Source organism: Vipera ursinii (genome assembly GCF_947247035.1).
Source record: "Vipera ursinii genome assembly, chromosome: 15".
In the NCBI taxonomy this organism is placed as follows: domain Eukaryota; kingdom Metazoa; phylum Chordata; class Lepidosauria; order Squamata; family Viperidae; genus Vipera; species Vipera ursinii.
In genome coordinates, this window is record NC_139528.1 from 5,677,130 (window position 1) to 5,688,841 (window position 11,712).

The 11,712-nt window shown below is 50.9% G+C and overlaps 1 protein-coding gene across 1 annotated transcript; it reads right to left on the reverse strand.

Moving 5' to 3' along the window:
- LOC310647493 (insulinoma-associated protein 1a-like) lies at positions 1–765 on the reverse strand (the record flags this gene model as incomplete). The annotated part of the gene is made up of 1 exon (XM_083374807.1): positions 1–765. One exon carries the CDS (start codon positions 763–765, stop codon positions 1–3), a length of 765 nt encoding a protein of 254 aa, XP_083230933.1.
- Between the last annotated feature and the right edge of the window lie 10,947 nt (positions 766–11,712).

Consider the following 11,712-nt stretch of genomic DNA (forward strand, 5'->3'; position numbering starts at 1 on the left):
TTAAAATGGTTTTTGAGGCCAAGAGGCCGGGCGACGGGCCTGGTTCCCGTGCAGAGGTTGGCTTTCGGAGAGCACCCTCCCGGTGTTGTCGTGCAGTGCCAGGTGCTTAGACAGGTAAGCCCTCCGTCGGAAGCGTTTAGGGCAGTGCGGGCAGCCGTAACTCCCCTCCGAGAGCTTGGGGTGCAGCAGGGCACCGGGCTGACCTGCTGGTTTGGGGTTCTCGTTCTCCTTGGTGCCCTCCGGGTGCCCCTCTTTCCGAGGCTTGTGCCAGCGGCGGTGGGAAGCCAGGTTAGCCGGGCAGCTGAAGGCTTTGTTGCACTCGTGACAGCGGTACTCAACCCGGGCGATGCGGGAGCAACAGTGTTGTGCCAGGGCCAGCGGGCCGGGGTAGGATTCCTGGCACAGCTGACAGACGAAGGCGCCCGGCAAGACTAGGCCCCCTCGCGCCACGCTGACCCGCTTCATCGGCTTGGCCCCGGCACAGGCCGAGCCAGAACCAGGAGACTGCAAGGCGCAAGCGGGTGCCGATTCTCCTGGCGCCGGGGAGCTGGCGTTGTGCCCCTGATCGCGGCAGCTGGAGAGCGGAGTGGCGCTGATGAGTCGCAGGGGTGCCAGGCTGGGGACCTGGGTTTCGGGCAGCCCCCCAAATTTGGGCTGCTTTCGATGGGCTGCAGGGCCCAGGAAGTGTTCATCTGGCAGAGTCCGGATCCGGTACGAGACGGGCCCTCCTCGGTGCGTCCTCTTCACCAGGAACCCGCGCGGCATTTTAGAGGGAGACTTGGAAAAAAATCTGTGGAAGAGGAGGTGGAGGTTTAGGATCTTTGGGAGTGCCACCTCGCTGCTGCCACGGTGCTTCGGCGCCTCCCGCACGGATGCTCCCTCCTAGGTGAACTTAGGGGCTTCGTGCAAAGCTGAGAATCTTGTGGGGCTGATCGACTGGGCTGGGGTGTCCCCGCTGGGCTGAATGCAGCTGGCCTGTGTGGGCAAGGGCATCTGCCCCCCATATAAAGCTCTGGGGCTGCTTTTGTGCAAGCTGAAGGCCCCAGATGGCTGCTGCAGAACAGCCAATAGGGGCTGATCTGGCTGCGTGGCTGCAAATCCCCCAGGGCTGGGAGGTGGGAGCCGGGGCAGCAGATGGAGGCTCGCCCTGGCGTGTGGACCCTGCCACTATGCAGATTGGGGGCACAGGATGGCACACGCCATCACAAAAGGGGGGTGGGGAGCAGGATTGAAGTTGATACTCTGGGGAGGCAGAGAGCCGCCTCAGTGGAGGCGGGGAAGGGGGGCAGGGGGGAGGGGAAAACCAGAGCTGGGGGGATTAACCCTTTCAGCCCCCTTGTGCAGAGGGATGCAAGAAGCTAAAACCTTCAGACTTGGTTAATTCCACCGGTGGAAGACAAAACAGGTGCCAGTGCACAGCTTGCCAGCTTAATCTTGGCTCCTTCTGGGTTTGGTTGTGTGAATGCAACCCGTTGAGTCAGTCTGGGCTCCTGGGCGATGAGTCAGCCCAGCTTAGGCGCCAGATCAGTCAGTTGTGAAGTTGGGTGATGGCGCCAAGCCAGCTCCTGAAGTTCCCGGTTTTAATGCTGCTTGCTCCGTGTAGAAGAGCAGGGGGGGAAAGTTGAAGGTTTTACAACTGGTTGAACTTAGCTTCCCTCTCTTTCTGCTGCTATATTATTATAGGTAGTAAAAATGCCATTAAGCGGGGCAGGATCTGTGCGCAGACAATACCATTTATGCCGTTGGTAGAGAGCATTGTTCAACTCCTAAGATGGTTGAACTTCAACTCCCAGAATCCCCCAGCCAGCGTCCTTTAATGTAGCTCCTTTACTAAATTGCATTGTGATATGTTGTGCCTCAACTAAACAGGTGATGCAGCCATAGTCAAGGTTACTTTGGTTTGTGGGTTTGGGCAATGAGCAAACTAAGGCCATTGTGGCTTATGCAGCAAATCGTGGCTAATACATTGCTGGGCCAGTCAGGAATTGCCAAGACAATTGTGGTTACTCTGGGCAGTTTCTTTCCTTCCATCCTTTTCTTTCTCCCTCTTTCTCCGTCCTTCCTATCTTCGTTCGTTCGTTCCTTCCCTTTCTCCTTCCTTCCCTCTCTTCTTTTTTCATTCTTTCCAACCAACCTTTCAGCAGTTTGGCGGGTCGAATCCCGAGTGCCGCGTAGCAGAGCGAGCGCCTGTTACTCGTCCCAGCTTCTGCCAACCTAGCAGTTCGAAAGCACATAACAATGCAAGTAGAAAAATAGGGACCACTCCGGTGGGAAGGTAACAGCGTTCCGTGTGCCTTTGGCGTCTAGTCATGCCGGCCACATGACCACGGAGACGTCCTCAGACAAGCGCTGGCTCTTCGGCTTTGAAAGGGAGATGAGCACCGGCCCCTAGAGTCGGAAACGACTAGCACGCGTGTGCGGGGGAACCTTTAACTTTACCTTTCCAGAGCAGAAAAGCCATGGGATTACTTTGCCAGGACGGAGGCCCTTTTTTCTCCAGGGCTGGACGAGGCTGTGCTAGCTCGGCCCTGCCCTACACAGCCCTACACAGACAGGCCATCTGTACATGCTCAGGGGACGGAGGGCCTCTCTTAGGGATGGTTGGGATGGTGGGAATGTGCTCCCAAGATTTGAGCCTGGCTATCTTCAAGTCGGATCCCCAAGCGCCAAATGTATAAAGACGGAGAGAAGATGAAGGAGAGACAGGAAAAGGGGAAGGAAGGAAGGAGGGACGGAAGGGAGGGTGGGTGGGTGGGAGGAGAAGAGAAGGGAGGGACAGGAAAAGAGGAAGGGATGGAAGGAAGGGAGAGGAAAGGAAAAGAAAGGAAGGGAAGGGAAAGGGGAAAGAAAGAAAGGAAAGAAAGAAAGAAAGAAAGGAAAGAAAGAAAGAAAGATAGAAAGAAAGAAAGAAAGAAAGAAAGAAAGAAAGAAAAAGAAGGAAGGGAGGAAGGATCACCCATCTGAGGAACTCCTTTCCATTCACAGTTTTCAACACAGCTTTTGAAGCCTGCCCTTTGCTTCCACCTGGCCATGGCAGTTTGGCCAGGACGGTCACCGGAGACCCTCCAGCCCCCCCCCTCTTCCCTGCAAACCCCCCCCCCGTTCCTCTTTGTTCAGGGATTTCATCTGGGCTCATTGTCTGAACCCTGCCCAGTTGGTCTCTGCAAAACGGGGGGGTGGGGGGGTAGACGCTTCCCCTTGGCCAGCCCTTCTGCACTCCTTGCCCCCTGCTCCCTGGGGGTGGGGGGGGGAGGGCAGGGCAAGGAAGGCCTCCTGGCGCATTAACATTTTGCAGCCTGCCCCCTCCTCTGCCCCCCTCCCCCGGGGGAGCCAGGGAGGCACGCACCTTTCCTGACCTCCTGACCCCCTCCACCCACCCCCCAAAGCCGCAGGGGCTTCCTTGCAGATGCCAGACAGACTCCTCCCTGTGGCTGTCATACAAACACACACACACACACACACACACAAACAGTTATCAGGCCTGGCTGTAGTTAACCCTTTCAGGCCGAACTCCTTGGCCACTTCCCGACTGCCGGGCGGGGGGGGGGAATTGAGGCGCCAGCTCCAGAACGCAGTCCACTTCAGGTCCCGTGGAGTGCAACTCCCAGAATTCCCAAGCCACACTTGTCGGTTGGAAATGGTGGGGCTTCCGTTGGTTTTCCTCTGGGCTGTTCTGCAAGGGGTTGCCGATCAGGTACAGGCGATCCTCGAATTGAAACCGTTCTTCTAGCGACCGCGTGAAGTCACAAGTGGCGCTGGGCAAAGCGACAGACCGTCGTTTTTTTCACACTTACGACCTTGGCAGCATCCCCGTGGTCACGTGACCAAACATCAGATTCTTGGCAACTGGCTCACATTGATAACCGCCGCAGCGTCTGCAACGGTTCTGCGATCGAAATTCACACGCGTGGCAACTGACTCACATTTCAGGATGGGTCGCAGTGTCCTAGGGTCATGTGAAGGTCCCCCATTGGGGACCTTCTGAGAAGCAAAGTTGATGGGAAGGTGGATTCACTTCACAAACTAGTTTAATGAAGAGAAGGACCGGGGGGGGGGGGACATGATAGCAGTCTTCCAATCTCTCAGGGGCTGCCCAAAGAAGAGGGAGTCAATCTATTCTCCAAAGCGCCCGAAGGCAGGACAAGAAGCCACGGATGGAAACTAATCAAGGAGAGAAGCAACCTGGAACTAAGGAGGAATTTCCTGACAGTGAGGACAATTAATCCATGGAACAGCTTGCCACCAGAAGTTGTGGGTGCTCCATAACTGTGGAGGCTTTTAAGAAGAGACTGGACGGCCATTTCTCTGAAATGGGATAGGGTCTCCTGCCTGAGCAAGAGGTTGGACTTGATGACCTCCAAGGTCCCTTCCAACTCTGTTATTCTATTCTGTTCCGTTCCGTTCCAATATCTATTCTATTCTATTCTATTCTATTCTATTCTATTCTATTCTATTCTATTCTATTCTATTCTATTCTATTCTATTCTATTCTATTCTAATTCTAATTCTAATTCTAATTCTAATTCTAATTCTAATTCTATTCCATTCCATTCTAAACCCTGACTAGGTTTTTTTGTTTTTCCCCTGGCCAGGTGGGCACTAAGGAAACGCCAAATCTGCCATCTCAAGTGTGGAAATTCAAAGCAAGACTGGAGATTTCCTTTTTGCTTCTCCACCAGCCACACCAGGGGCGTGGCAGTCACTCCTGGAAGTAAATCTTCCCAAACAAAAGTAGATTTCTTCCATTGTTCTCTGGAACGGTTCATTCCAACCAGGACCTGTTCCAAATTAAACTTGGCAGCCGGACAGATCTTATTATTTTTAAAGTTCCTGGATAGCCCAGAGCTATCTATTCTTGATGACTTGATGTCCACCTCTCTTAAAGCATGCCGACTGGGGGATTTTGGGAGTTTGAAGTCCACCCATCTTAAAGCATGCTGGCTGGGGGATTCTGGGAATTGTTGCCCACCCGTCTTAAAGGTGACAATATGGAGAAACATTTATCTAAGTACCATAATAGCTGAATTACACACACAATCGCACAGCTACACCATCAGGATCTTGCACTGTAGTCCAGTCTAATTGGTACCCTGGGAGTTGTGGCTTTGCCGTTGTGACATATGGCTGCGAAAGCTGGTCGATCAGAAAAGGCAAACAAAGAAAAACTGAAGTCTTTCAATTGTGGTGCTGGAAAAAAAGCTAAGCATTGCTGTGAGAGAGCTTCTGATCCACCCTGTTTAAAGGACCAGTTGGATCCTCCTCGAAAGCGCTAATAACTTAAATAACATAGGAAGAATTTGATGCCTGACAATTCAAGGTGCCTTAAAAGATGCTGAAGAAACAAATTGAGGTTCCTTCAGATCACAAAGAGGAGAAGGAAGTTAAAAGTGTTGACAACCACAGCTACAACACCAGAAGGCTTGTGAGTACTTAGGAGGAGGGGTAGTCTGCCCGCCCCCCCACTTCCGATCCTAGATTGGCGCAAACAATTCAGGAGCCTCGATTTCCCCACGTATTACGGATATTTTTCCAAGTCAACCTTCCTTTGGATGCAGGCAGGCCTAAACATAAAAGCTGTTACACAATAAAATTTTGGAGGAAAGCGGTGCAAAGTTAATAAGAATTTTGCAACTTCCCAAAGAAAAACTTACGGGTTTTTCTATAATAAGAATGTTGCAACTTCCTAAAATAAAACCTAAGGCTTGTTTTTTTTTTCCCTTTCCCCTCCTGCTACAAGGCACCATTCCTTAATGCATGAGTTTATTTCTTCTTCTTGCAAAATCACGGATAAAAGGTAGCCATGTAGCCACAACTACTTTTTGTTTATAAAGAGCTTTATCTAATTGCAGGTCCTTATATTCCAAGCCGGTATCCTAACTGTATTTTAAACTCTCTTTTAACAGAATAACCGAATAACAAGAGTTGGAAGGGACCTTGAAGGTCTTCTAGTCTAACTCCCTGGTCCAATAAGAGATCCTGTACCCATTTCAGACAAGTGGCTGTCCGGTCTCTTCTTAAAAACTTCCAGTGTTGGAGCATCCACAACTTCTGCAGGCAGGTTGTTCCACTGGTTAATTGTTCTAAGTGTCTGGAAGTTTCTCCTTAGTTCTAGGTTGCTTCTCTCCTTGACTAGTTTCCATCTGTTGCTTTCTTGTCCTGCCTTCTGGGGCTTTGGAGAATAGCTTGACTCCCTCTTCTTTGGGGCAGCCCCTGAGAGATTGGAAGGCTGCTATCATGTCACCCTTAAGTCCTTAAGTTCATTAAATTAGACCTACCCCATCCCTGCAACCGTTCCTTATATGTTTTAGCCTCCAGTCCCCTGATCATCTTTTTTTGTATCCTAGTGATCAAATCTGGGATGGAGCATTCCAAGTGTGGGAGGCTCCATGCTGCTAGACCTCAATCCCAAGATAGAGCCTTGGTGGAGCAGTGGGCTAATGCCTCCTTAAGTAACACCAGCTGCCTGCAATGAGTGCAGGTTCGCATCCCACCAGGCTCAAGGTTGACTCAGCCTTCCATCCTTCCAAGGTAGGTAAAATGAGGACCCAGATTGTTGGGGGCAATTAAGCTGACTTTGTAATAATGCCGCTTGGGGTGTGTGAAAGCCCTAATAAAGCAGGCATATACATAGAATGAAGGCTATTGCTAATCACATTTGATTTGTGTGCTTAGATTGTAAGCCGCCCTGAGTCTTCGGAGAAGGGCGGGATATAAATGGGATTAAAATAAAAAACAAAACAAAACAGAATTTAGTTCTTGCCTTCCCAGAATGGGCTGCTCCCATAGAAACAATTATCCGCTTTTAAGTAATCCTGGTCCGGTTTAAGCAAATTGTCATCCAGACTAGAGCGTTGTGTGAACCTAGCCAGTGAAGGCAAGTCTTAAAACTTGCCACGTTTGGAGACCGTTCAAAGTTACGGCAGTGAAAAAAGCGACGGGGGGGGGGACTGTTTTCCACCCGGCCATTGTAGCCTCTCCAGGGTCACGTGATCCAAATTAGCCCTGGCCTGTATTCAGGGCTGCAGTGTCCCGGGATCACGTCCCCTTTGGTGACCTTCTGCCAAGCAGTCAATGGGGAAGCCAGACTGACTTAACCGCCGTGTTGCTAACTTAAGAACTGTAGTGATTCATCCATTCCTGTGGCAAAGAAAGGGGATAAAATGAGGCAACACTCACTTAACGACTGTTTCGCTTAGCGACGGAAATTGTGGAGCGGGGGGGGAGGTGTCACTACTTTTAATCCTGTTTCGGTGCTGTTAGGGCCCTGCTACCTTTTCTGGAGGGCACCAAACTGGGAGGAAGCTGCTGCGTGGAAATTGCAAAGGCCTCAAACAAAAGGCGTGGGAGGAATTTGGATGTTGTTCTTTACAAAGGACAGTTCATCCCTCTGAGCTCTCTTCTTCTGTTTCCCAGCCGTCCGCAAACTTGACCGGCTCTGACGCGGCTTGTTTGGTCCGAAAGAGAACACAGAGCAGCCTTTGCTTGCTCTGGTGACATTTCCATATCTTGATTACCTGGATCTGGGGGTCAAAGAGTTCCTCTTAAAAAGAGCTCTGTTTAATTCAGAGTAAAGGAGTCTGACGTTAGATTCACTGTGCTGTGACTCTGGGCAAGTATATAAATGTATTAAGATAGATAGGTAGATGCGTGTGAGAGATGGAGAGAGATGAAGAGAGAGAGGTCGAGAGATAATAGATAGGTAGAGAGATAAGATGATGGGTGGAGAGAGAGAGAGATAATAGAGAGATAGATGATGGATGGGTAGAGAGAGATATAGGGAGAGAGAGATAATAAGTAAAGATAGAGATAGAGAGATGATGGATGGGTAGAGATAGAGAGATAGGTAGATAGATAAAGAGAGAGATAATAAGTAAAGATAGAGAAAGATGGATGATGGATAGAGAGAGATAGGGAGAGAGAGATAATAGCTAAAGATATAGAGAGATGATGGATGGGTAGAGATAGAGAGATAGGTAGATAGATAAAGAGAGAGATAATAAGTAAAGATAGAGAAAGATGGATGATGGATAGAGAGAGATATAGGGAGAGAGAGATAATAGCTAAAGATATAGAGAGATGATGGATGGGTAGAGATAGAGAGATAGGTAGATAGAGAGAGAGAGAGATAATAAGTAAAGATAGAGAAAGATGGATGATGGATAGAGAGAGGGAGAGAGAGATAATAGCTAAAGATATAGAGAGATGATGGGTGGGTAGAGATAGAGAGATAGGTAGATAGATAGAGAGATAATAAGTAAAGATAGAGAAAGATGGATGATGGATAGAGATAGATAGAGACAGAGAGAGAGGGATAGGTAGATAGATAAAGAGATAATAAGTAAAGATAGAGAAAGATGGATGATGGATAGAGAGATAGGGAGAGAGAGATAATAGCTAAAGATATAGAGAGATGATGGATGGGTAGAGATAGAGAGATAGAGAGATAATAAGTAAAGATAGAGAAAGATGGATGATGGATAGAGAGATATAGGGAGGGAGAGATAATAGCTAAAGATATAGAGATGATGGATGGGTAGAGATAGAGAGATAGAGAGATAATAAGTAAAGATAGAGAAAGATGGATGATGGATAGAGATAGATAAAGACAGAGAAAGAGGGATAGGTGGATAGATAAAGAGAGAGAGATAATAAGTAAAGATAGAGAAAGATGGATGATGGATAGAGAGATATAGGGAGAGAGATAATAGCTAAAGATATAGAGAGATGATGGATGGGTAGAGATAGAGAGATAGGTAGATAGAGAGAGAGAGAGAGAGATAATAAGTAAAGATAGAGAAACATGGATGATGGATAGAGAGAGAGATAGGGAGAGAGAGATAATAGCTAAAGATATAGAGAGATGATGGATGGGTAGAGATAGAGAGATAGAGAGATAATAAGTAAAGATAGAGAAAGATGGATGATGGATAGAGATAGATAAAGACAGAGAAAGAGGGATAGGTAGATAGATAAAGAGAGAGAGATAATAAGTAAAGATAGAGAAAGATGGATGATGGTTAGAGAGAGATATAGGGAGAGAGATAATAGCTAAAGATATAGAGAGATGATGGATGGGTAGAGATAGAGAGATAGGTAGATAGAGAGAGAGAGAGAGATAATAAGTAAAGATAGAGAAAGATGGATGATGGATAGAGAGAGAGATAGGGAGAGAGAGATAATAGCTAAAGATATAGAGAGATGATAGATGGGTAGAGATAGAGATAGGTAGATAGATAGAGAGATAATAAGTAAAGATAGAGAAAGATGGATGATGGATAGAGATAGATAGATAGAGACAGAGAGAGAGGGATAGGTAGATAGATAAAGAGAGAGAGATAATAAGTAAAGATAGAGAAAGATGGATGATGGATAGAGAGAGATAGGGAGAGAGATAATAGCTAAAGATATAAAGATGATGGATGGGTAGAGATAGAGAGATGGGTAGATAGATAGAGAGAGAGAGAGACAGAGAGAGAGGGATAGGTAGATATATGATAGATGTAAAGAGGGAGGGAGAAGATTAGAGGGAGAGGTGAGAGAAAGAGGGATAAATGGAGAAAGCCAGAAATGAACAGAGCGATGAGAAAGAGAAAGAAAGAGAACAAAGCCACGTGTGCCTTAAAATCAAACCCACTTCTGAAAGAAACAGCCCAGACTTTTATTTTAAACCGCTGGGAGACATGATGGATGGGTAGAGATAGAGATAGGTAGATAGATAGAGAGATAATAAGTAAAGATAGAGAAAGATGGATGATGGATAGAGATAGATAGATAGAGACAGAGAGAGAGGGATAGGTAGATAGATAAAGAGAGAGAGATAATAAGTAAAGATAGAGAAAGATGGATGATGGATAGAGAGAGATAGGGAGAGAGATAATAGCTAAAGATATAGAGATGATGGATGGGTAGAGATAGAGAGATGGGTAGATAGATAAAGAGAGAGAGAGAGAGACAGAGAGAGAGGGATAGGTAGATATATGATAGATGTAAAGAGGGAGGGAGAAGATTAGAGGGAGAGGTGAGAGAAAGAGGGATAAATGGAGAAAGCCAGAAATGAACAGAGCGATGAGAAAGAGAAAGAAAGAGAACAAAGCCACGTGTGCCTTAAAATCAAACCCACTTCTGAAAGAAACAGCCCAGACTTTTATTTTAAACCGCTGGGAGACATTTGAAACTTCCCAGAACTCTGGAAAAATTTGGAAAAAGTTGAGCTCCCCTCGCGCCCACCAACCCAGCGGAGGGACACGGATGATGAGAGCAGCTACTCCCCTCCTGCCCCGTCGGGCCCCGTTATCCTTGCTCACACCCCCCCGCCCGCCCCCCGGGAACGATGGGCAGCCCCAGGAGCGAACTTGGGGGAGAAAGTCTGAAGTTTCGGGTACGGAAGGGACCCCCTCCTCCTCCTCCCTATCGCGGGCGACCCCTCCCTCCCAAGCGGACCCCCGCTGGAGGAAGGGGGGGATCCAAGGCAAGCTGCCCACGGGTGCAATTGAAGGGGGGCGGCTTCCGGCGTGAGGGGGGGGGTGTCGCCGCCCACCCGTGTAATTGAAGGAGGGGGGGCTTCCCGGGGCGGGGAGGGTGGCTACCCACCCGTGCAACTGAAGTGGGGGTGGCTTCCCGGGGCGAGGGGGGGGGTCGCCGCCCACCTGTGTAATTGAAGGGGGGGCGGGGCGGGTGGCTACCCACCCGTGTAATTGAAGGGGGGGGACTTCCCGGAACGGAGGGGGTTGGCCACTCAGCCGTGCAATTGAGGGGGGGCGGCTTCCCGGGGCAATTGAAGTGGGGGTGGCTTCCCGGGGCGACGGGAGGGTCGCCGCCCACCCATATAATTGAAGGGGGGGGCGTCCCGGGGCGAGGGGGGGGGTCGCCGCCCACCCGTGCAATTGAGGGGCGCGGCTTCCCGGGGCAATTGAAGTGGGGATGGCTTCCCGGGGCGAGGGGGGGGTCGCCGCCCACCCGTGCAATTGAGGAGGGGCGGCTTCCCGGGGGCGGGTGGCTACCCACCCGTGCAATTGAAGGGGGGGGGGCTTCCCGGGACGGGGGGGGTTGGCCGCCCACCCGTGCAATTGAGGGGGGGCGGCTTCCCGGGGGCGGGTGGCTACCCACCCGTGTAATTGAAGGGGGGGGGACTTCCCGGAACGGAGGGGGTTGGCCACTCAGCCGTGCAATTGAGGGGGGGCGGCTTCCCGGGGCAATTGAAGTGGGGGTGGCTTCCCGGGGCGAGGGGGGGGTCGCCGCCCACCCGTGCAATTGAGGAGGGGCGGCTTCCCGGGGCGGGGGTGGTGGCTACCCACCCGTGCAATTGAAGGGGGGGTTCCCGGGACGGGGGGGGTTTGGCCGCCCACCCGCGCAATTGAGGGGGGGCGGCTTCCCGGGGCGGGGGTGGTGGCTGCCCACCCACCCACCCGTGCAACTGGAAAGGCGGGGGTGGTCGTCGACGGCTCGGTCCCGGCCCCCCCCCTCCGCCCCCCCGCCGCATCCCTCCTTCCCCGCGCCCCCTGCCGGCCCGGCCCGGCCTCTCCGGCGCCTGCTGGCGGCGCTCCCAGATTCCTGCCCCCGGCCGGCGGGAGATTGGCTGCGCCAGGCGGGCCGGCGAGCGAGAAGCGGCCGCCTCCTCCTCCTCCTCCTTCCTCGCCTGCCTCCGGCCGGGGCGGCGCGGGATGCCAAGATGCCCCCGGCGGGCGCGGCCGGGCTGCTGCTGCTGCTGCTGGC